The 26,466-nt window shown below is 36.6% G+C and overlaps 1 protein-coding gene and 1 pseudogene across 1 annotated transcript; both read right to left on the bottom strand.

The window, feature by feature from the left end:
* Positions 1-9,908, bottom strand: part of LOC107753538 (hepatocyte growth factor receptor-like) — a 56,954-nt pseudogene extending 47,046 nt beyond the window's left edge.
* Positions 9,909-17,420: 7,512 nt separating this feature from the next.
* LOC107753536 (caveolin-1) lies at positions 17,421-26,221 on the bottom strand. The gene is made up of 3 exons (XM_016569699.1): positions 25,897-26,221; positions 25,082-25,249; positions 17,421-18,298 (listed from the first exon to the last, which is right to left on the bottom strand). Exons 1-3 carry the CDS (start codon positions 25,930-25,932, stop codon positions 17,957-17,959), a joined length of 546 nt encoding a protein of 181 aa, XP_016425185.1. The 5' UTR covers positions 25,933-26,221; the 3' UTR covers positions 17,421-17,956.
* Between the last annotated feature and the right edge of the window lie 245 nt (positions 26,222-26,466).

Raw genomic sequence — 26,466 nt, 5'->3', positions numbered from 1 at the left:
GATGATTCTATATTATATTAATGTTCCACTAAATTAATCTGAAGAGTTTTGAGCGCTCTCTCCCGTCCAAAGACTATAGAATACCCTAATATCTTACAGGGACTTTGTCCCGTCTCACTACCTCCGCACAAAGTGGAGCAGAAATTTCATCAAGACGATTTAAAAAAATAAAAATAGCCATTTACAGGGTTCGTACGGTCATGAAAACCTCAGAAAGCTTTGGAAAAGTCGTGGAAATTTATTTTACAAATCTCTATATAATAGAATATATGTTTAATCATGTCCTGAATCTCGGTGCGGGATTGCGCATTTTGGTTTTACTCATTCCCGCAGGTTTCGCACGTTTGGAAAATTCCCGCAAACATGTATTTAATATACAATGTAGGTTAGATGAGTTAAAAAAAATTAACACAGAATATCAGATTAAGTTAGTCATTTGAAAACGGCGTGAGTGGTTCAGCTGTACCGCGTCTTCTCGCTCTCTCTCTCACTCTCTCAAAATTGCCTCACATCAGCGCATCTCGTCTGCACTAAGAGAGCTGCTGCACGCTGTAATACAAGACTTTCGCTCAGCTGACAGAACTGTCACTTGCCTAATCGGGTCAGTGTTGCATCATCACAAAAGTTTATCATTTGCACGTCTTTTTAAGTCTTTTTAAACCAGTCGGTACTCGCGAGCTCCAAACTAGTTTTCTGGGCACTCACGGTCACATCCAAAGCGCCGAGCACACGAAGCCGCGCAAACACCTCCAGCCCAGGGGCCCCCGGCCCCGTAAGTCCTGCCCTGCTTACATGGTTACATTCACTTTATTTGTTTTCATAGCCTTTAATATGTATTGTTTTGTTGGACAAAATTGGGCGGTAAGTGAAATATATATATATTAAATACAGATTTTTTAAATACAAATACAAAAACGAAAATAGAGATATATACAGTATATCGCAAATCGGCCAAAAAATACTGAGATATTAATTTTTGCCCGTATCGCCCAGCCCCATCTTTCACTGTTACTAAATGATGGTTCATATGATAATGAATATGATATATGATAATCATTGCTATTTTGTTAATTTAGTAAATAAATTAATTTAAAATACATTGAACGTGAGAAGCCAATAAAAAGTCTGTGTAAATGCACATTTTGACAAACGGTATTAAACTAACTTCTGATTTATTGTAATCTGAAATGATCATTTGATTATAGAACACTGCAGTAAGCATTGAATTTAATTTTTTCAACTGTTTCCCTCAGTTGTTCTAAAAAATGGTAATAAAACCATTAATGAACAGGAATCATTATCTGAATCTGAATCTGAAAAAGAATCATAAAATTCCTTTTGATTCCCATCCCTACTCACACTGCTACAAACCCTGCATGACTGACACCTGAAGTCCACTCCACGTTGACCAAACACTGGGTGTCATGCCCCACAAAACTCACAAGTCAGGTATCAGGTAAAAGCTTGCTGTCTTTTCACACGATCACACAGGCCGTGTCTACTGAGGGATAAGCTTGAGAATATCTGGCTGACGTGCTGAATGAGGTGGAAGGGCAGTCGCAGATAAGCTCTTATTTGCGGTGCATTGTTGAGTTCTCAGCAGGTGATAAAGTAGAATAGTTCCTGGCCAATCCAATCCGTTCCATTACTTAAGCACACATTCATTCAAGACTGCATCCCACGGAACCATTGTGTCAGCATTAGCACCAGGGCAGTATAGCGTAATGGCTCTTTTGACCTAGTGGGGGAGGTTGAGTCCTAGCAAACCCCGAAAAGTTTATTTGTGGTCCCCGCTGTGCAAGCCAAAACAATTAGTAGAGCTCTTTGAACTGCACCAAACAATTAGTCTGGATCAGTCAACTCTAGTTGTTTAGCGATGTGCGCTGATTGAATATCCAACCTGACTGGGCTCATTAAATGCTTCAGCGGGTATTTGATTTACACCTGGTCAGGATGTCTTTAACCTTACATGGAAGTTTCAGAATTGAGCTCTTTGATGAAACCTCGTGCTCACAGACCCGGAGAGCTGGAAATTACCAGAGGGAGTAAAAAAATGAGGAAGTGAAGGTATGGTGGATGCCAGAGATGGATCAGCATGCCTCTGGGCCACTGACTCATCAGCCTCACCAAAGCAATCTCTCCCTTCACCTGCACTTACACATTTTTGCAATTTACACAGTTTCTGAATTATGCTCAGAGAGCACCGACAAGTTTTTCAAACCTGAAGGCTGTGTTAAATATGGGCCAGTCATCACAATAACGAAGAAAAAAGCTGTAGTGCAATAAACCTGGAGTAAACAGTAGAGTAATGGCCAATCCTATGTTTGTTTGCATGTGAAGTTCCTCTCGAATAACAGATTGTGAGCGCAGCCGTTTATCAGTTGTGCGCTGTTTTATGGGAGTATTTAAGACACACAGGCACATCAGTGCAGAAAAACTGTAGCTTCTTGGAAGAGAGTTATTTCAAAAAGACCAGTAATATAACATTTTAATATATTTTATAATATAATAGTATTATAAAATGTATAAATGAATATAATATGTAAATATGATAACATAATTTAAAAAGTAATCTGTTTACATATACATTTATACACACACATTTTTAATTGTTATATTTCACTTTTATATTATATGAGTTATATATTTTATATTATATTATGTAGACTTTTTAGCTTGACAAAAGTTGGCACAGCAAAAATAAGGACATAAAAGTCAGATACATCCCCATAGGTGCTCTCATCCCCAGATGTAGATGAGATGAACAGTTCACACCTGGATGCCAGCTGTCCGGTCTCCTCTAACTAACATTATGGTCCAAAGTCACGCAGGTTTCCCGCCAGGGCAAGGCTGCCAACATGAGCTCACAGCAGGGGCTTGGCATTTTGAGAAAGCACACAGCTGCACATCTCCACCTGCCCCCTGGTCAGAGCTGTTTGTCTGTGACGTGTACGTGCCTGTGTTTTTGTGCTTTTGCCAGAAATGATTCAGGGTGACTGAATTCCTCAGTACAAACCTCAACTCACCCACATAAAATACATTTCTTATACATGCATACATACACATAGAAACGCAACCATGCAGGTAGCTTATCGCAACTTCTCAGACAGGATACAACAAGTACTGTCTTTCAGCATGATTTTGCACCTCCCAGAGCTGAGACCGTGGCCTATAAATGATCTAGGTTTTGCCGTTTTTGCACAAACAGATCTTGCATAAGCAGGCAGCAGCATGTACGCTTTTTATACGTGCTAAGTACAGTGCATTAGCGTGTCACCCTGTCCTTACATGACCAAAACACACTATAATTCAAAAGATTGAGCGAGGTACAAAGAGCTAAAACTATCTGATTTACATTGATATTTGCTTATTCACAGTCAGAAAGATGTGGGAAAAAGTGCACAAAGTAAGTTAAAATCAATGCACTGCCTATTCGCTTTTCCTTACACTTTAAGACTTGCCATCTCAAAGCATGTTCATTTAGCCACAGTGGCAGTAATAATTAAAATGGCTGTCGATCAAAACTCCCTCTTCATGAATTATATTACAGGCGGCAATCAATCAAGCTTCAGATTCAATTTGAAAGTAATCAGCATTTGCCAGTTGCTCCCCTGATCAATTGTAATCTAATGATAATTTTGACCTTAAATTTTATTGCCGGTCTCAAGTGTCCCCCTCCCCTCTGCTCTTTCAAGACAGGGGGCGCTGGGTTTGTTGGGGTGGTTCCAACTCAGATATATCCATTATTCCAAACAATAAGGACTATATTTCTGTCTGTTTTATTAACGAATATTGCTGAGGTCGAGCAGACTGTCCAATCGATAATTTTAAGAGCTTGGGTGAAGTCTGAAAGCTGTGGTGTCTTTTTCTCGATGGGTAAGAGTCTATTACGGACTTTGGCGATTTATCTGATATGATATTCAAATAACTTTGGTTCCACATTAACAAATAAAACAGGAAAGCAAGGCTAAATTCAATCAAAACTGAAGAACAGTGTCAGATGCCCTATGTTTCCACATAAAGGCAGGAGATGTTGGAGTCCGGTTTGTGGAGTGGGTTGTCTAAGAGCAAAAACAAGATATTGGGATCAATTTATCATGCCTTTTTACAATGTAATTGTTTTATGACACTGCGTCAATTGCCCCTTTATGGGATGATAAGACAGACTCTGCATAACATATGCTACTGGTATCATAATTCTCAACGATGGCACCATGATTTGTCGTCTGCCATAGACACACTCAGACACACACACCCAAAACAAACAAATGCACACATGCACACATTTATGGACAAAAACCGTATTGAAAACAGGCACACATCCCTTTCAAAAGATGTTCAGACCTTTCAAACATTTCTTCGAAGATGCCTAGGGAAATATCTTCCAACTGACTTGTTGCTTTAAAAGCCATTTAAGCTATTGTACGTCCGCTTAATGAAAACTGATAGAAACGCAGCTGACTTTGAGCAGATGTTTGGATCAAGGATCCACAGAACAAAAATATTTAAAATGCCTTGAGTGCTTCAGTCTGCAGATCTTCTGCTTAAATAAATGACTGAGTGCACTTTGTGAGTTTGGCCAGATAAAGTTCAGGGCACTGAAACAACCACACCAGACTGGAGAGCTGTGTGACTCTGAGAAGAGGCCAGCCACTCCGGTCTGGCCCATATGAACTGCTAAAGCGACCAGTACAAAGACTGTTAGAGGCAGTTGAAGAACACCTGCTGAGTAGTGATCTGGGCTTCCCCGTTATATGAACTCTGATAAGACAACACTCAAGCAAACAGAAAAGTGTAGAGAATAGGCATAATGAGTAAAACTTGTCAAACAAGTGTGATTCACATGAACCTCAAGCAAATCTAGGTTTCCTATCAAAGAAAATTATACAGCTATCTGCAAATGGATATACATCTACACATCAATAATTACCAAATACACTGATTGTAAATATTAGCTGATTGTTATGCAATAAAAAGTTTGAGTGAACAAGAAAAACAAGCAATGGAGGGTCATGATAAGGATTATCAGATTAATCGTGATCCTTATTTGAATCTAAGTTTTTGAGTTTTTGACTGAAGTGCTCAAAAGTTTATAGATTTTTATATTTTTTACACTCTATATATATTATCTATATTTATAGATATTTTTTGTGTAAGGGTTTTACACAAGAAAGAACATTTAAAATTTACCTCATTTCGTAGAGCAGAGAGTTATTATATCTGTTAAAAAGGCACCAGCTGAACTGCACAGTCCCTCTTGTTAATTTTTAAAATAAATGTAATAAATAAATTTTGTTTTTCATTATGTAGGTTACAGAATTTTTTTTAAGGTAGGTTACAGAATCAGCTAACAGAACTCAGAAACTGACAGAAACTCCTTTCTTATGCAAGCAAAATGAACATTTAAACTGAATTATATTAAAATGAAAAAGCAGAATAGTGCATAACTACACAATTCGGGACACACCTTAAATTTGTATTGATACCCAGCCTAAGTTTGTTCCATAGCTTTGGACAATTTTTCCCATTCACCTACTGTGCGCCACGCTATCCAGCTTTAGTAGTTCTCTGTATACTTTGCCTTTACGTATTCAAATCATGTGTCTTACTATGCAGATCTGAGCGATGTATGACTATGTTGTGTAATGAACTCTGGGAAGTAATAGTCCTGCATTATCGACGGGCCCTCAGGGAGTCGTCAGCAGTTAAATTTGTGTCATTTATTGATCAGCATGATTTACCGATTGATCCAACGAATGGTGATGGATAAGTAAAAAAGACGAGCAGGTTCAGTGATTTATGATGGCCAAGCAATTGGGCTGACAAGAAGTCAAATTTGTTCTTGGATGGGCAACAGTTTGAAAGGGTCAGCAAATATCCTGTTAGCTAAAACTAGGGTGACCATACGGGCCATTTTTACGGGACGCGTCCATGCCAGGATTTCTATATTGCCTAAAATATCCAGGTTTTGGCTGTTTGCACAGTGCAGATCGATCGTTGTATGACATTCATGAGAGCTATAGAGAGCAGAGCAGATGGCTCCTTATGCTTTCGAATCGCTCTCGCGGTACTTTGGTGTCATTCAATGATCGGTGCGCAGTGACGCTTCAAGTCGAACGAGCGAACAAACACGTGCGCGTATTTGCATCGCTTTGATCGTTCTCTGTAGATCTCACTTTCTCACGCGCCACGATTGGTCGATTATATACAATACCTGCATGTTATTGGTCAAACTACTTTGGATGTTTTAGGCAATATAAAAGTCCTGGCCAGGACGTGTCCCATATGAACGGCACATATGGCCACCCTAGCTAAAACTGACTGGAGAAAATGCATGATTTGGTTGAAACCTCTTACCTGGTTGAAGTTTTTCTCCTCTGATCCTGGAAAGTGACTGAGCTTCCTCGTGTATCCCTTCTGCATGAAATCCCTGAAGAAGTTATTGATGTCTGTGATGGAGATAAGGCAAACGGCAGAACTGGCCGTGGGCTCCGGTGAGTCGGGTTTGCTCCGGGCAAAGGCAGCAAACAGCACGTCCTCTCCTTCTTTCAGGCCCATCTCCTGCTGAAAGTCGTAGCCAACTTTTGCCACATGTGCAGCCTGGAGAACATTGAAAACCACCTGAGCCGAGCGCTTCTTTCTTCTTCGCTCGGAGTAAATACACTCGAAGGGCATTTCAACGTAGCGCAAGATCTCAGGATCTGAAGAGCACATGCGTACGATCCTTGTGTGGAAGGCGCTTGAGCTGCCACCTTCTCGTTGGACAGTGAGAAAATATACATATGTGCCGCTCTGGAAGGAGTAGACGTAGTGCAGCGGGTAGTTTCCACGCAGCCCTGGGGCCAAGTCCATGTAGGATTGTTCAGAAAAGAACTCAAAACCGTCTTGAGTCTCTCGCATCTTCCTAACGGAGATAGTGTGGTGGAGACGCGGGACAGTCGAGTCAAGAGGCTCAGAGTTTGCGACGAAGAACCTCACAACGCCGCTGCTCATCACGTTTAGGATCTGAGTGCCTGAAGGTCCTGCCAGGCAGTCTGGGCAACCGTGGCTGCTGTCTTTGTTCTTCTTTGAATACATGCAACTAATTTCCGCATCCAGGGGTCCATCCTCTAACAGGTAACGACGGCAGACGCCGTTCCCAACCGAACCACAGCTGAAGAGCTCAAGATCATAGAAAGTCTCCATCAGCAGGGCCATATTGGTGTTGTTATTGTTGAGGGGTTTGTTTTTGCAACCACTGCATGGATCTGGTGCACTGCAGTCATGACCCTCATGGACAGGTCCGGTATTATACTCGTGTATCTTCTTGAGGTTTTTCGACAGAGCGTACAGCTTGTTGACAGCACCTACATACACAGTTCCATTGAATTCCAACAGCTTCTGGATGGGAGTGTCAGACACAAAGTGAGGGAGGACATAGGTCACAGAGAGGTCGAGTTTGGAGCTTTCTATTGGTTCCTCACATTGACTATTCAAGCCCCACCACAGCGTCTGAAGGATGATGAGGATCGAAGTGGCTTCAGAATAGTGAATTCTCATCTTTGTTCTTCTGCAGAGTAAAAAGACAACCTTTATTTAGAATATTAAGCATGTAAAGCCTGATTTATGAAATAATGGTCAGAATTGTTCTGTTTCAAATGGAAAAGTTTATTGAATCTTTAGACAATATTTAAAATATTTTTAAAAAATCTACAAAAAAAAGGCTGCATAAGTGCTTTATGTTTTGTATCATATTTCATATATCATGCTTTTATGGCTCACATGGTGAGAATATGGGGCTCATACTTTAAAACATTAATTTTATTTAAATGCCCAAACAAAAATTAGCGAAAATATGCAATTTGGTGAAGCTGCTGTTATTTATATAAACAAAAAGTAAGATTTCTGAAAGGAATTCTAAGAAATTCTTGTACTGTAAATCAATTAATTTATAATGTAAATCCAGTAAATGCTCATCTTGAAATTTTACTAACTAAATAAATGTTTTCTTACATTTACATTATGAAAAGTTTTTACAGCAAAAAGACATGTACTATGACGTGAAATTGGACATTTTAGAATTACTTGTATGCAACAAGTTTTGATGATCATCTTCAACGTCAAATTTGCATATCGAATAAGATATTGTAGGATTTATGGACTTAAAGCATATTTAAAAGACTTCTGATTCTATACACAGAACCCACTATTAGTGCACAAAACACAAAGATACAAATCCTTTATAAACCAAGACAAGCTACTCAGAACAAATGACACTTGAAAATCACAGCCACACGCACTGCAACAACAATGATATCACTAGTTTCCTTGCATTGTAGAAGCCTCAATAATTCACCACTCACTGTGTATGACAAAGCCATGGATAAAAGAAAGAGGGCAACTCTAAACGGTCCTCGTGCCTCTGACTTAGACAGCACTTTTGTGGCGATGTACCAGAAGAGGCGAATCATCAAAGAGTCAGCCTACACTGAGTGCACTGCGGTGACAAGTCTAACTTTAGACAGTGTTCTCAAGGGAGTGGTTGATAAACTTGATTAAGCCTGGTAGGCTGCGGAGAAGTGATTTATTGTTGGTGTACTTAAACGCTACTCCTCTAGGAGGTCGCTTTTAAGGTTGAGAGGGAGAGAGCGGCAGAGCTAGAGAATATGGGATTCACCCTTACTGTTATCAAAGTAATTGAAGTGCACTGAGCAGCACTATAGGTCACTGCAAACAATGAGCCTGAGGAACTGTTGCACTTGCTGTCACTCTAGAAGGATTCAGTCAATGTATTTTGCTGTTTAACTACATACAGCATCTCCGCTTTAAAACACCTGATAAACAGACTTTCACATTGCCTTTCATTTTCATTACATGCACTTCTAAAGGTAAACACTTAAGTACAGCAACAAAAACACTTGGCACACTAAGGGTCCTCACTCATAATCCTTAAAAACTGTTTGTTTGGATGTCCCTAGAACATACCTCAGAAAAAAAACTGTTTATTAATTAACACACTTGGATTCACATAATACATTTCCACTTTGTTCATATATAAATAAAATACATTTACTTTACAATTTCACCCTTTGTGTCTTTTATGAAACTGAGCATGTAAAATATATTAACATTTACCTCAAGATGGTGAGTTTTACGCCAAGTTTAAGTCTCTGCAGACCTTTTTTCCATATCTTTCTCAGAAATTAAGCCCACTCACTTACTGTCAAATCACTCAAATGGATTTATCCCAAGAAAAAACCTTTACAGGTGTTTAGAGATAAACGGGCCCACATTTCCAAACATTACGTTACTAAACTGAACAAAAACCAAACACAAGCTTTTCTTACTTGAGTTTCATGGAAACCTACATATTTACAATGACTCATACTGTCAACAGCTAAAAGCACAGCGTCCTCATATTTCCATGAAAACACCTCAACTAACATTCTTAGCAAAAACAAAAAAAACAAGTATGTTTATGTTTATAGTATAGATATATAAAAGTAAGCTAGTTCAGTGGAATAGTTCGAAACAACTACATTTTTGGTAACATAATTTCCCAAAGGAATAACCTGAACCTAAGTGTTATCACACTCTAAACGCTCAGAAATAAAACAAACGCTCACTCACCTGTAAAATAAAGACACCTGTCGGAGACAGAAAGGGAAAATAATCACATCTTTTAACGGTCCGTTTAGCTGGAGACGCGCGCGCTGTTTCTGGCGGATGCCAGCAGTCTCGAGATGCGGCGGGGAGTTTCTGCACGCTTTCTGCTAAAAAGTTGCAGTTCCTCTCTCTCTCTCTCTCCGCAACCCGGTATTCACTGAGTGAGAGAATGTGCAGTCGGGTGACTCACGCTCGGAATGGGCCACATCAGTTTAAATGGCTTGCTGTTGTACTCTCCGCAAACGCGCGTGCCTTTGGATGGAACGGGTCTCTCAGGTGAGCGCAGAAAGATCTGTGGCAGTTACGTCACTGGCGGTGGAGGAACTGAGTTCGGTGATTGGCTGCTGAGATTTTACAATTAATTATTATTGGGGAAGTTCCATAAACATCAAATATTAAGTGTTCTAAGTGTTCTAATGTTTTCTTTTTATGTCTATTTCAATTTTCATTTTCTCTCTCTCTCTCTCCTTTTGATCCTAGTGTAGCCCTTGGCTGTATCTATAAATCTTTAAAGCAATAATAAATATAATAAAATAAATAATCATCAAATAAAATGGCCGGACTCTAATTTTGTATTATTTTGTATGTGGGGTTTAAACAATACTGTAACATTTTGTTGAAATGTAAGTAAAAGTAATAGCCTCCTAACTATTTTGTTTTAGTTTATTATCCATTTTCAGTGGTTTTTATTTTATTTAAGCATATTCAGTTATATTTTTAAAATATGATATAAATACAATTATAAAATAAATAATTATAAAATACTTTATTCAAAATCCAGCATAAATATAAGTAATAATATATTTTGCGATTGAACATTTCATTTATAATAAGAAATGATTTGATAAAATTTACTGAAATTTATATTAATGATAACGTGAGGAAGAGAAAGAAGAAAAAATAGAAAATTAATGTCCTTATATTACTTCCGTTCTTCATTTAATTAATTCACCAAACACTGCATTTGATGCCAGGATGAATAAATAGGCTATCATTTTCTGGTTATAATTTTGATTTATAGCGTCATTAATCACCCTAATGACCAAACTGGTTAGTACACTTATTGCATTGTGTAGCATTAAATTCATATACATCGACCTTCCATCAGTGACTAATAAGTGAGCTCAAAACATCAATAATTACATGCAACGACTCAATACTCCGCATTCAGAGACTTCATGAAGTGTATCTCACCGCATTGAACTGCCTTTCAATATGTATCATGGCTATTTATACGCTTTATTGTAGCGTGAAGGTTGTGGTTGGGCAAATATGCTGCTAATTGTTATATTGCTTCTCAAAAAAGCAGATTGAAGGAAGTTTACTACTGTGGTCAACTTTACACTGCCTACCGGTAATCACTAAACCCGAAGTGTGAAATTCTGAACCTATGACTTTCTTTTCAGCTATGCAGGATCTTCATCCACCACCTGCCAAGGGATGTTACTGTTTTTTTTTAAAGGCCCCGTGAGCGTGACGCATTTGACAGATATTCTGTGCTTATTGAGTATTTTTTTGAGTGGAGGATGCTTATCATGATATCATGGAAAAATACAACAACATATTTTTGAAATGATTTGGCCAACTTGTCATTTTAACGATAGATTTGTGGTAATGTGAAAATGTGTTTTTTATTTGTCGCATCTTGCGTCTGCGCCACAAAGTTCATATACAAAACAGTTATTTAAAGTGTCCTATCGCCACCTAGTGGCGACCTAGTCCTGGTTCTGCTGTTCCAGATTTATGAACTCATCAATAAAAAGTGTGATCTGCTGTTTGACACAGAGTGAGTTGGAGGGAGGACACCACAGATAATCTACAAAACTGAGCCGTATAGATTTACTACCCACTCTAACTTAGTCTCAGCTTTTATTTATGACCTTAAGGTCAATAAAATCCAGGTTAGTGCTGACATTGGTCATTCTCCTACTGTAAAACCTCATTGACGACTGATCATTTAAACCTGCCACGGTTCATTTGGAACTTAACTGTTGTGCACATCAGCAGCTGTAATTTAACTATCCTCTTGACATCAATATATGTTGTGAGGAATGACTGCTGACATGCAGGGATTGATGATTTTATTGCATTTTATGATTTTTAGTGCCTTAAGGAAATACACAGATGACTTTTTAGTCGCACTTTAGTTCTGAATCAAATGTAAAGGAAATAAAAGAAAATAAGACACAGTTTCTCTTGCAAAAAGCAACCTGGATTTATATTCCTCCACCCTGGGCCTTCTCAAAACTATAATATATTGCGAATTGGATTTGACAGTGTTATTCCAGGAAAGTTTTAAAAGGGTAAATACAGAGCTGCATTTGAAAAACTTTACTTTTAGAGATACATTCAAACCAGTTTTACAGCACTTAAGCTGATTAGTTCACCCAGCTGGCATTGTTTTCCTCTGGGTCATATGACCACTCACAACTCCATTTCAGATTCATTTCATAATCATAATAATACTGATTTTAAAACCTGGTCTGTGATAGACAGCATAACAGGCTTTGTGATGTATTCAAATCGAATAATCTCTTTTTTATTTTAATTTTGTTGAATGCAATGAAGCTTTGGGTCCCTTGTGAAAAAGTACAAAAGTACACTTATATATAGTGTGTGTGTGTGTTGTTTTTATTTTTTTCCTTCATTCACTCAGCACAGTTGGTCATTTATCCCAGGAGGCACACGTCCTGCTTTCTTTATATTTTTACAAACAGTGTTAGTCACTAAAATCACTCCTTTGTTCATTCAGTAGGTCATTGTCCTGAAAACCTTTGCAAAACAAACCAATTTTACCCCCAGATTCAATAAACACTGTTATCTCAAAAAGACAACACAGACAAATACATTTATTTCCTTTAAAACAATTGAAATTTGGACAAAAATGTAGGTTATTTCCCTGATTAAAGTTTTCCATGCAGCTGAATATATAGTGCGACAGGAGGTACACTTTTTTTTTTTAGTGTTTGTTTCTATAGTGACGATGATTCAACTGTGCTGCCTGTGGAAATGAACACCTGGTAGTGGTGGATGGCTGCTCAGAGTTGAGATATCTATCAGCAGAAAAAAGGTGAAGGTCTGTGACTCAATGCAATGTTTTGTGTATATTCAACACAGAAGATATTCTGACGACAACAACAACATGAAAGAAACAGGTGTTGTGATGCCCATGGGGCTATAGAGGGAAATGAACAATCTCCTAAACTATAAATCTTCTGTGTTATTCACTAACGTAAATTTTTCTGGGTGTAATAGGCCTAGTGATATCAAAGTACATAGCAGCTTGTATTAAATTACATATTAAACGCATGTAATTGAACATTGAATTAACTTAATGACTCCCTGCTTCAAATGGACGCAACGAATAACTGAAAAGACATATGACAACCATGCTATTGTCTTTATTTAGCTTACCAACAGGAGGTGTTGTAACAACAATAGTCCTAATAGTTTTGCATGGTGACAGTATGCTTTTTTAATATCTCAATATTTACTGGACAAATAGCCCTACTTCTTTTATCTTACACATAGGGCCATAGGCTATTTGTTTAGGCTACATAGCCTATCAATTTCAAAATGTAACGTTACATTCATCATTGCAATCGATTCGTCAACAAGAAATGAGTTGCACTATAAATAAAATTCAAAGGATTTCTTGGCGATAAAGGACCTTTACAGGTCTTTTTTATACTATTTTAATGGTCGAAATGATTCAGAAATCAGATTATACGAGTCTTGAATCGAACTCGTGCTCTCTGAACAATCAACACTTCCGGTCATGTCCGAGTCGTCCAAGAGTCGATTCAAAGAGAAGCTGCATATGGTGTTCTTTAAAAACTCAAACAAATTCTAAAATAACTCAAAAAAATATATTTCTTTCACCCCTAAACTTCTGGAGTTCTTAAGTTTTACTCAATTTTAATTATTAGGCTACATATTTTTATCTATGGACACTTTTAATAATAATAAAAAAATCCGATTCAAGGATGGGTTTCACTTCTGACGGTCCACCAGGTGAGTCTGTGTTATTATCCACAGCGCCCGCAGGGGGTGCTAATATTCCTTTGAAGCATTATACAGATTTAAATATAGGCAATTTTCCTATCAAATGTGGGCTATCCTGCAAGGCTTTCCCATTATTTATGTGACAATGAAAGGAAATATTTTCAGATTATGTTTTTAACGTCTTTATTGTGCTTATGATATACAGTATATGAAGACATAGGCCAGAATTATTATAGTCAACTAAAAAAAATAAAATAAAAAAAAACTTGCAATAAAAGTTATTACTTGCAATAAAAAGGAATATACAAAAACTTATTTTATTTCACCTAGTTGCCAAGGCAGTATTTCTCATCTGCATTTAGTTTAACTTGATGTATTAAAGGGATCATATGATGCGATTTCAATTTTTCCTTTCTGTTTGGAGTGTTACAAGCTCTTGGTGCATAAAGAAGATCTGTAAAGTTGCAAAGACTAAAGTCTCCAATCCAAAGAGATATTCTTTATAAAAGTCAAGAGTCAACCCGCCTACCTAAAACGACTCATTCTAACAGCCGTTCTCAAGCCCGCCGCCTCTGCTCACTCTAACCCTCCGGCCCGTTCCTCACGCTAGCCCACGGCCTCTGCTCACTGTAGGCCGCCGTGTGTGACGCTGTTTCGTTGTGAAAGCGAAACTACTTTGTTTGGCCTTCCAAAAATGGACACGACTAGAAATCAGTGGTTAAGTTGTATTTACAACACTGTTCCAGAACACTTCAACCCAAATATTCAGATGTGTGCAGCGCATTTTATGGAGGACTGTTTCCTGATCCTGGGAGAGTAGACTGCAATGCCGGCTGTTCTGACTCAAAGACTGTAAGTACGTTTTTTATATTTAAAGAGTTTTTATATTTTATATATTTAAAGCGAGTTTTTTTGGGCAGTGTAGAGTAGGGCTTGTTGTTTGTCATTTCTCCGATCACAAATGCAGACATGGTTTTATGTAAAAACACAGTATAAGTCATTATAATCCATAATTATGTCCCCACTGGATGCAACGAATGCCTCGTTTATAATGGGTTTTCATGTTTTTGAATCATCGCTCCGGCCTGACAGGGCATCATCACAATATGGCAAGGGGCGTAACATTTCCGTCACACACTTGAGGAATTCGGCCAATCACAACACACTGGATAGCTGGCCAATCACAGCACACCTCGCTTTTTCAGACCGATGAGCTTTGTAAAAATCGACGTGTTTCAGAAAGGCGGGGCATAGAGGAGAAACAATAATGTACAGTACGTGGAAAATAATGTGTTTTTTGAACCTTAAACCGCATAAACACATTTCATTACACCAAATACACAAAATACTGTTCTTTTTAGCAGCATCATATGACCCCCTATAATATATACACACACACACACACACACATACTCACACACACAAAACTAGTAACAATGTCAAAATGACAACAAAATTACTAAAATCAAAACTAAAAATAAAATGAAAACTGAAAATCTAAAAATGATAAATGATAAAAAATATAATAGTATCTCAATGAAACTAAAATATAACATTGATGTAGGCTACTTACATTAATAAAAGAATTAAAAAAATTCATTTAATTAGAGGATCGATGAGATGCTGAAATGTATAGCAAAAGAAAAAGAAATGTTTTGATGTTCAATACACAGTCCAAATACTCACTATAGGAGAATGAATAAGCATTGTGATTCATTTCTCTCCACTTTATTTCAGTAACCATGAGCTTATTTCTGGCTGCTCTTTAAATACTGCATTATTAATTGCTGTGGGTTCAAGGACTGTGCCTTTTTTGTACACAAATAAAGTAAGTCTTAAAATGACCACACAGAGGTTAAAGCAGCCCAAAAGGGCTTTAAACAAAGCCCTAAAAGCCATTTAATCAAATAGTTTTTTTATTACCAGAAAGCAGACTGTTTCTGAGTTTGCAGTGCGTCACAAATAAACATGTTGAACAAACCAGACAAATAAAATCAACTTCTTTCATATTACATTTTCTTTAATGTGCACAGCATTATGTGAATTTACAGTAAAAGCAAGGAAAGAGAATTTGAGTTTTCCTATAAAAATATGAATAAAAATACGATCTCATCTACAGAGGCAGACTCTTTAAGCAAACGCGTCGCAATAGATACTAAGACAGCAGGTAGACAAAGAGGTGACCGAATCAAAGCAGGTAGACAAAAGGTGAGAGAAGTGAGCTTAATATCAGTACAAAATACTATAAACCCCACATAAGCAGCAGCCTCTGATGCTGGAAATGTTAGTTTGCTGCCAGTCCTTGCCAGTGTGTGTGTGTGTGTGTGTGTGTCTGACAGTGAATAAACAGAAAAGCAGAGTTTTGTTTACGGGACGAAACTCCAAACCAAATGATTTCACTTCGTTCTGCAGAAACAGCATTTAAAAAAAATGCAAAAAACAAGTTCTTCATCTTCAAAGACTGCAAATAAAGTTTAAGTATATGTTAAGGCTGTGATAATGTGCTTAAAAAGTTCAGTCTTCACGACCTGCTGGAAGACCTCGCTAGGTTGTTATCCTATAGTTGCTAGCTTCATGTGACGTCTCTCTGGAAGTTGTAAAGACATTCTCTGCCACTCAGAAAGCTGTTGCCATGATGGCCGGTTCGAAGTGTTACATGTCAGAGCCAGGAACAGTCTCTTTGTTAGTATATGCTGAGCTGGCAAAGGGTTCAGTGAGGGCACCTCTTTTGCCCGTGTTTGGGCCGTCCACCATATTCAGTGGCAACATGCAGTGTGACGGGCAGTCTTGACATCAGCAGGGCCACGCCTACTTTTTTTTTATTCGTTCAGTTTCCCCCGAGGCCGTTCCCATAAAACAAACATAAAACTTTTGGATTACATAAACCCCGGTGATGACATCAAAGGGTGATAGTACCCAAATGAAAGGACGAACATAGCAAAACTATTAGAATCTACTATATATTGTTTACACACCACAATGGAACTATTTTGGAACAGCTAAGTGGACGTGTCAATGAACAAAAGGGGACAAAAAACAAAACAAATTCACAGCCTTGTCCCAGCAGGCAAATCTTAAAGTTATAGTTCACGCCAAAATGAAAATTCAGACATTGTTTACTCAACCTCACATCTTTCCAAATGCATATACCTATGACTTTTCTGTTGAATACAAAGTAGAAAGTTTGAGAAATATTTAACATTAAATGTGCGGTCACATTTACTGTTCAGCAAAATTTTGCAGCTGAAATCCAGTTATTTCAATAGGAATATATGCGATTGACTGGAAATTTCACAAAAGATTTCTCCCCAAATAAATTCAAGTTGGTCACGCAGATTTGCCGCATTGATAAACAGAAATCTTCTTGGGTTCATACATCGCAACACTATTGACAATAAATTGTGCATGCTTTTTGCGCACAAAGTTTTGCCAAAATTTCACTTATGTGACTGCATCTTAAAAATAAAATTTTTATCTATTTTATACTTTTACATTTTTGTTTTAAAATGTATATTTTATATTTATATTATATTCATATTTTTATACGTATATATCCTATTTAAAGGAACAGTTCACCCAAAAATGAAAATTTTGTCATTTACTCAACCTCATGTCGTTCCAAACCTGTGTAAGTTTCTTTCTTGCTATGGAAGTCAATGGGGACCATCAACTGTTTGATAACCAGCAAGAAAGAAACTCATACAGATTTGGAATGACATGAGGGTGAGTAAATGATGACAAAATTTTAATTTTTGGGTGAACTACCCCTTTAATGATATTGACTACTGTCAAACTCCAAAAAAAGCACCATTAAAGTACCATAAAAGTGGTTAATATGACTCATCCGCTATATTTCATATCACATGACTACAGTAGACTTGTGCACAAGTCACATGGATCACTTTTACGGTGGTTTTGGAGCGATGATCATGGAATGACACGAGGGTAAGTACATAACAGAATTTACATTTTTGCATTAACTTCTCCTTTAAAAGTCAGGCTGAAACGGTATTCCAAAGGTGATAAATGCTAACAAATTACAAAAAATGAGCATTTTTGACACACATCCCCTATACCCCAAGGACTCCAAAGCTGAGAGAAGACAAAGCTCATGGACAGAACAGAGACAGAGAGGAGAGTCTTATCTAAGGGCCACCTAAATACAGTGCAACCCTCCATCTCTGTTCACTTTTTCTTTGCCCTCTTTTTTAGAGAGGTTACATTTGTTTTATCTTCCTGCATCGGACATTGGTTTCCATTCCCCCACCCCACCCAATCCCTCTGCCTCTTTTCCTTCTCCCTGTCCTTACACCACCTTGGTGGTGGTGACCCGGACGCTGCTGAAGCACTTTCCCATGGCTTCGAAGAGCGGGTCGCAGAAGGTGTGCACACAGATGGAGTAGACTCGACTGACACAGTGGATCTCGATTAGGTAGCTCTTCACGCAAGGCACCACCGCCCAGATGTGGATGAAGGAGAGGATGGCGAAGAAGATGCCCCATACCAGGGCGAGCGGGATGCCTACCAGGGCCGTCAGCAGCCTGTAGCACCAGTATTTGGTTACTGTGAAGGTGGTGAAGCTCGCTTTCCACACGCCGTCAAAGCTGTAGGTGCCAGCAGGCTCGGCGATCACGTCCTCAAAGTCCACCTGGAGATGAAAGGGATTTCAACATTATATCATTTTGTATCGGAATTGTACAATTTTGTATTGGTATAATCAAAATAAAACTATTTTAATTTTGCACAACTGGTTTCCAACTAACCCATATTTTACAATATCATGATCAAAACGTTTTCTGAACATCCTTAATCTACTGCATGTCTTCTGCTTCCTGGTGGATTATCCATAATCTTCAGGTAGTAAAAATACTTTTAATAATATATATATATTAAAAAAAATCTGTCTCTGTGCTGCAATACAGATATTTTTGCTTGGGAATCTTTGCTTATTCAAGAATAACTTTTAAATTATTATTGTTATTTCAAAATATATTAAATAATAAATATTTCATACACTATTTACAGAAAGAAATGTATATATAATAAAAACGTTATATAACTATTATCATTTATATTTTAAATTATTATATTTTATTTATAATTTTCTATATTATTGTTTATAATCTATCTATCTATCTATCTATCTATCTATCTATCGAAATATTTAAATACATACAAATATATAAAATTAAATCAATAGATAGATATAAAATAATAAATCTATTTAGTCATTACTGTAATGCATTTCATAATGTGTAATGCCAACCACAATTAAACTAAAAATAAAATTAAAATATTAAAATATAAATTTACTAAGATATATTAAAATATACACATGTATGTATTTATGTATGATTTTATATCATCTGTCTTTCTCCAAACGATTCGTCCTATGAGGGGTCATGGGCCCATTCATTTAATTTCTTTTTCTTTTTTTTTAATTATTACTTTTTTTAAAAATTTTTGTAATCAATAAATGAACAAAAACTGGAGTATTTCTGCATGTCCTCATCCATATTAAGCAGACTGACATTAAGAAAAGCAGCATGACTCTTCGTCCTCTTCCCCTCCAGCCGTCTCCACATTCCTCACAGACAGCATCTTTACATTGTCCAGCAGCTTCACTCAGACCGGTACCACCCAGTTCATGCCCAAGTCACCGCGCTCTAAACCTTCCGTACTAACCGCAGACGGGATCACCAAACACTAACATTTACAAAAGACGTGTATCTATAAATCTCATTTAACAAGCCCTGCAAAGCTTGGTTTAGATGTTCCTAGAGCTGGCAAACCTCACACCATCACAGTACAGCAGTACACTTGCTTTTCAATGCAGATGTGTTTATTTCAGTTGATTATACAGGGAAAAAGCACACACAAACACACCCCGTCCTTCACAGTCACACGTCAAAGTCAAGATTAAGCTAATATTTATTTAACAACTCCTTTTTGAGCAAGCTAGTCAACGAAACATAGCTGAATTTCTTCTAATCGAAAGACAGCTTGTTGTTTACAGTGATCTTTCAACTGATAGTCACTCAGTATGAATTTTTTTTCCCATTCTTAAAAGACCAGTTTAGACTTTTTATGCATAGTCTTGTTGTTCACTAGGAAAAAATGCTGGTTAACCAGCACGATCTAATAAAGCTTGTTGACCAATAAAGGCTTGCTGGTTAAGTTAGTTAAGAAGTCATGTCTGGACGAAAAGGTAGAGTGTTTTAGAGTAAACTGAAGTTCCTGTAAGAGTAAAATGATAAATTACTACTTGTCCAAGGGCTTGAAACCATCATGGCTCAAGTTGGCAAAGAAACGCTAAATTATACAGTCTTACATAAGCCTGTCCTCCACATTCATTTATCTACAGTATATCCCAATTGGCCGGACACATAGTTTCCATTAGTTGAATATTACAACCATGACTTTCAACAAAGTTAAAATAAACAGTTCTTGAGCTGACTGCACAGTGTTGTCTGATAACACCCTCACTGTACTGACAGAAGTATCCACTTGCGTTCTTCAATCTTGGGGGCTTGTGATTATATGACTCATCCACATAGCTCATAAATCACCAGTGTGCAGTGCAAAGTTTATGGAGGAGTACGTGTGCCACTTAAAAATGAAATCAACGTCAATTTAGTCATTTAAAAATCACTATATAAATCACTTTTCAAACTGACAGATAGCAGATATATTTAAAAATGTTAATTTAATAATGTCTAAAAATGCAATAAAACAAAAGCAAAACATAAGTAACTACATCAAAAAATGTAAAAAAAAAAAAAAAAATAATAAAAAAAATATATATTTTAAACTGACAAATAATTTGTCATATTTAAAAATGAAATGAAAAATGAAAAATAAATTAATGAAAATGAAAAAGAATGAAAAATAAAAAAATTTAAATAAATCATATTTAAAAATGCAACTATATTTAACAATAAAAAAAACTATAAAATAGATTAAGATAAAATAAAAATGTAAATAAATAGATCAATTATAAAATGACAAATAAATAGACATTTAAAAGTTTAATTAATTAATATTTAAAAATGGAGCTATATTTAAAAACAAAATTTGTATATAAAATATAATAAATAAATCATTCATTTTTCAAACTGACAAACACATTTAAAACTGTTTATTTAAATAATGTTTAAAAATACAGCTATTTTAACAATAAATAAAATAAAGTAAAATAAAAATGTAAATTAATAAATCGTATTTAAAAATGCAGCTATATTTAACAATATGAAGATTTTTTTTTTAATAAAATAAGATATAAATAAATAAATCACTATCAATAGATAGATATAAAATAATAAATCTATTTAGTCATTACTGTAATGCATTTCATAATGTGTAATGCCAACCACAATTAAACTAAAAATAAAATTAAAATATTAAAATATAAATTTACTAAGATATATTAAAATATACACATGTATGTATTTATGTATGATTTTATATCATCTGTCTTTCTCCAAACGATTCGTCCTATGAGGGGTCATGGGCCCATTCATTTAATTTCTTTTTCTTTTTTTTTAATTATTACTTTTTTTAAAAATTTTTGTAATCAATAAATGAACAAAAACTGGAGTATTTCTGCATGTCCTCATCCATATTAAGCAGACTGACATTAAGAAAAGCAGCATGACTCTTCGTCCTCTTCCCCTCCAGCCGTCTCCACATTCCTCACAGACAGCATCTTTACATTGTCCAGCAGCTTCACTCAGACCGGTACCACCCAGTTCATGCCCAAGTCACCGCGCTCTAAACCTTCCGTACTAACCGCAGACGGGATCACCAAACACTAACATTTACAAAAGACGTGTATCTATAAATCTCATTTAACAAGCCCTGCAAAGCTTGGTTTAGATGTTCCTAGAGCTGGCAAACCTCACACCATCACAGTACAGCAGTACACTTGCTTTTCAATGCAGATGTGTTTATTTCAGTTGATTATACAGGGAAAAAGCACACACAAACACACCCCGTCCTTCACAGTCACACGTCAAAGTCAAGATTAAGCTAATATTTATTTAACAACTCCTTTTTGAGCAAGCTAGTCAACGAAACATAGCTGAATTTCTTCTAATCGAAAGACAGCTTGTTGTTTACAGTGATCTTTCAACTGATAGTCACTCAGTATGAATTTTTTTTCCCATTCTTAAAAGACCAGTTTAGACTTTTTATGCATAGTCTTGTTGTTCACTAGGAAAAAATGCTGGTTAACCAGCACGATCTAATAAAGCTTGTTGACCAATAAAGGCTTGCTGGTTAAGTTAGTTAAGAAGTCATGTCTGGACGAAAAGGTAGAGTGTTTTAGAGTAAACTGAAGTTCCTGTAAGAGTAAAATGATAAATTACTACTTGTCCAAGGGCTTGAAACCATCATGGCTCAAGTTGGCAAAGAAACGCTAAATTATACAGTCTTACATAAGCCTGTCCTCCACATTCATTTATCTACAGTATATCCCAATTGGCCGGACACATAGTTTCCATTAGTTGAATATTACAACCATGACTTTCAACAAAGTTAAAATAAACAGTTCTTGAGCTGACTGCACAGTGTTGTCTGATAACACCCTCACTGTACTGACAGAAGTATCCACTTGCGTTCTTCAATCTTGGGGGCTTGTGATTATATGACTCATCCACATAGCTCATAAATCACCAGTGTGCAGTGCAAAGTTTATGGAGGAGTACGTGTGCCACTTAAAAATGAAATCAACGTCAATTTAGTCATTTAAAAATCACTATATAAATCACTTTTCAAACTGACAGATAGCAGATATATTTAAAAATGTTAATTTAATAATGTCTAAAAATGCAATAAAACAAAAGCAAAACATAAGTAACTACATCAAAAAATGTAAAAAAAAAAAAAAAAATAATAAAAAAAATATATATTTTAAACTGACAAATAATTTGTCATATTTAAAAATGAAATGAAAAATGAAAAATAAATTAATGAAAATGAAAAAGAATGAAAAATAAAAAAATTTAAATAAATCATATTTAAAAATGCAACTATATTTAACAATAAAAAAAACTATAAAATAGATTAAGATAAAATAAAAATGTAAATAAATAGATCAATTATAAAATGACAAATAAATAGACATTTAAAAGTTTAATTAATTAATATTTAAAAATGGAGCTATATTTAAAAACAAAATTTGTATATAAAATATAATAAATAAATCATTCATTTTTCAAACTGACAAACACATTTAAAACTGTTTATTTAAATAATGTTTAAAAATACAGCTATTTTAACAATAAATAAAATAAAGTAAAATAAAAATGTAAATTAATAAATCGTATTTAAAAATGCAGCTATATTTAACAATATGAAGATTTTTTTTTTAATAAAATAAGATATAAATAAATAAATCACTTTTCAAACAAATAGGACATTTTTAAAGCTGTTTATTTGGTGTTTAAAAATACAACTAAAATAATATAAAACAAAAAGCTTGTTATCTTATTTTTAAATTGTCCTCCAAATACAGTACACATCAAATATGCTGTACTTGGACAGGTAAAAGTTGCTTAAAATAATGCCATTGTTAAGGAATGGCTTTAAATTAAAAAACAATTATAGCAACATTGTTTATTTTTTTCTCAATCCTCGATCACCATGGCAACAGTCGGTGACTCATTTCAAATTGCAAATTCAGACGCAGTGACCAAAAAAACCCACCAAAGCCTTATGTATCCGCTCTGGAAAGTTTTCCTCTATTGGTCAGCCAGAAATTATAGCAGCTGTGCAAAAACGACATACTACAAGTATAATGTCACCCATCTGGGCTGTCTACGTGGGGGTCGTCTCGTCGCGTGACCCGGCCCTAGACTGCTCTGGCTGGATTCCCACGTGGAATCCTGCTCCAGTGTGCTATTAAAAGAATGCACTTTTATGAGAGGAAAATATTCTGTTCCAAGGGAAAGCTACGCATGTGTTTCTGCACACAAGGGCCTTTGATGTGGAAGACTGTGGGAGTGCATTTGGACCACGAGTGCATCATGATCCAGAGGAACGCCCCATGTGTGTGTGTGTGTATGTGTGTGTGTGTGTATCGAGAATTTGTGAAAATGTAGATGGGAATTCCCTGCTACACTCTCCAACGCAAGACCACTGCGAGCGCTCAACCCTTTTTAAGGACAAAATAAAAGGACTGTGTGCACCAAACGAGTTCGACTTGTGACATCAATCCTTAGCAAACATCAAATTATAAGCAGAAAACTTGCTTTCAGTGTTCTCTGGATTCAATTTTCAGTCAAATCATAGGAAGCATGTGTCCTCGGGGATGTGACTCAGTGTCATGCTGAGGAGGGAGGGAGAAAGACACGGAATAAAAGGGATGGGAAAAGGGTGGAGATGGAGGCAAGGGGATCGTTTTTGAAAGCTGAGTGTATTTCTATATCATCAGGTGACCTGTTGATTTTTCTTTCTGAGAAAGTTGCTATGCAAGGCATTGCCCCACGCCCAGGGAATTTTTCATGAAGAATGTTAGGTGTGCAGTCTTTGTTCAAAAACAGGAAACTCTTAATATTTCCTCTATAAAAAAGGCCTTACTTTGACAGCTCGTCACTGGGAGTTATCAATGCAACAGATCCTTCAAAATGAATGCATGTAGGATTTCACAAACTCGTGCCACAGTCGCAGCATTTCACATTGCAAATACAGCTGCTCCAGTGATAATTGCTTCCACCCTGTTGGGAAATCCAGCTTAAGCTGGTAGCTGTGGAACAGCTGGTTTCTAGCTGGTCTAAGATGGTTGACCAGCTACCCTGCTCTAAAAACCAGTTTGACCAGCTGGTTCAAGATGGTCTACGATGTTGTACCAGCTAAAGTAGGAACACCAGCACTCCAGAATCCAATGATAGGAACCAGGTGAGAGCAGATTCAAGTACGTTTAAGGTTTTACAAGTAAAATAATGGATTACAATTCAAAAGAACTTAAAACCAACAATGTATCAGTTTTCAAAGACAGCTGCTGCTTGCAGTAATTGTTTCCAGTGCCACCGTGACAAACTGACCACTGACTCACCACTTATGTTACGAAGCCAAACTTTCTGTTGAGCTATAATGCGAAACTATTAAGATTTTTTAGCAGTATGCACAAATTGTAATGTTCTCCGAACATGTTTCTTAATATTAACAATACATAACATTTAATAATTATAATATTTATAATATTTATACAATAATACAAACAGTTTGGCCTATTAATAAATTACATTTTGTAATTTGTATAAAATATCACATATACTAAAACAAAGTCGCATGCATGTACTTGTTTCATATTACGTTATACTATTGCGTGCACATCTATACATGAGTCAATTTCTAAGTCTTTTATTATTATTAAAGTGACATAAAGTTTAAAAGTTGCATAAAGCAGAAAAAAGTTAGTGGAATGACTTACCTTCACCACATCGGCATTTAAATGCTTTGGGTCCCGGTTGACCAGGTCAATCTCTTTGGTGTGGACATCCTGAAGTGTTTTTTCGTTGATGCTGTCGTTATCCATTTCTTTATTATTTGGTTTGTAAATGTTCCCCTGTTTCCTGATGAACGGTGAGTGAGCGTAGTCCTGCGGTTCCAAAGAAAACAGAAAATGTTCATGAGCGTGGAGGGGAGACTGGGGCGCAACTCAGCACTGCCCTGGCATGGGATGGTTTTAAGCGGATAGAAATGAAGCACCACACCCCTCTGAAACACTGCGGAGCGACCCGCCGCACGGGGGCGCCATTTTACACTGTGCGCGTGCTCTTCTCTTATTCCGCAACAGAAAATAAACTCGCAATTTAAAATATTTACCCGTTGGAACGTGTTTAAAATATGTTAGTTATTCTGAACTAAAAGTTCTTAAGAAGTAAATGCATTGCGCTTCGACAACATTATATTGGATTAGTGAACAGTTCATATTTTAGCTAATATTATTATTAGCTAATATTATGCGAAAGTGTGCATAAAGTGAACAATGGAGGGAGACGTGCGGCTGGCCGTACAAATACATGCCAGAAAAAGATAAGACCTCAAATTAGCCAACATGCGCGGAAAAACGCCAGTTGTAGAGCAAGTGCCAACACACCGCCTTCATGTGATGATAATCCCCTAAAAGTGTTTGAGTAATAAGTAACCAACTCAGCTAAAGGGTTATTGCATAAATGACTCAATAAAGCCTGAATTGACATAAAAAATAAAAGATTTCTGAGGTAAAATAGGTGTCATTCTCACCTCTTCAGGTGCCCCGTCCTTGTATCCGCTAGTCATGCTGTCCCGTGCCTAAAGTGCGTTCAGATGAGTGTGTGGAAACAAGACAATCAGTAGAGAGGAAGCTGTGTGGGAGGCGTGGGGATATTGCTTACAGTGGGGGAGCCCTTTCCCTTAAAACAGCCCTCTTTTCTGCATACTAAAGTCCAATAAAGCTTTTATCTACTGAGTCGTTTTTTATCTCTTCTGGAGTCTCTCATGGCATAAAGTGGGAGTTCCTCTCTCAGTCACCGACGACTAGCTGTGTGTTCAATGAATGAGACTGAAACCCTCCATTAGCCTGCCACTCATAGAGCTACGCAGTTAGTGGTTGGATATTTTGACGTGATTTTTCCCAAATGGGAGGCATATTTGGGCACTGTACCAACTTCTTATGAACGAATCCCATGTACACTACAGAAACATCCACTCGTTTTTCATTAGCACTATTTTCCACTGTAATGTTACTGTAATGGTAAGTCATCACAATTAGGCTATAAAGCAACAAAATTGAGGAGGTAGGCTATGAGGATTGTGTAGTGACCAAAATTAAAT

Source organism: Sinocyclocheilus rhinocerous, unplaced genomic scaffold (assembly GCF_001515625.1).
Source record: "Sinocyclocheilus rhinocerous isolate Xijiao unplaced genomic scaffold, SAMN03320098_v1.1 scaffold200, whole genome shotgun sequence".
Classification (NCBI taxonomy): domain Eukaryota; kingdom Metazoa; phylum Chordata; class Actinopteri; order Cypriniformes; family Cyprinidae; genus Sinocyclocheilus; species Sinocyclocheilus rhinocerous.
This window is presented reverse-complemented; position numbering and strand designations above follow the sequence as displayed.

What these genes read in the sequence shown, in the direction of transcription:
- LOC107753536 (XM_016569699.1), bottom strand. Translation starts at nt 25,932, where the DNA reads ATGACTAGCGGATACAAGGACGGGGCACCTGAAGAG. An exon ending in AGGACGGGGCACCTGAAGAG is followed by an intron (nt 25,250 to 25,896) that starts GTGAGAATGACA and finishes TTGGAACCGCAG; the next exon opens with GACTACGCTCACTCACCGTT. An exon ending in TAAATGCCGATGTGGTGAAG is followed by an intron (nt 18,299 to 25,081) that starts GTAAGTCATTCC and finishes TTTCATCTCCAG; the next exon opens with GTGGACTTTGAGGACGTGAT.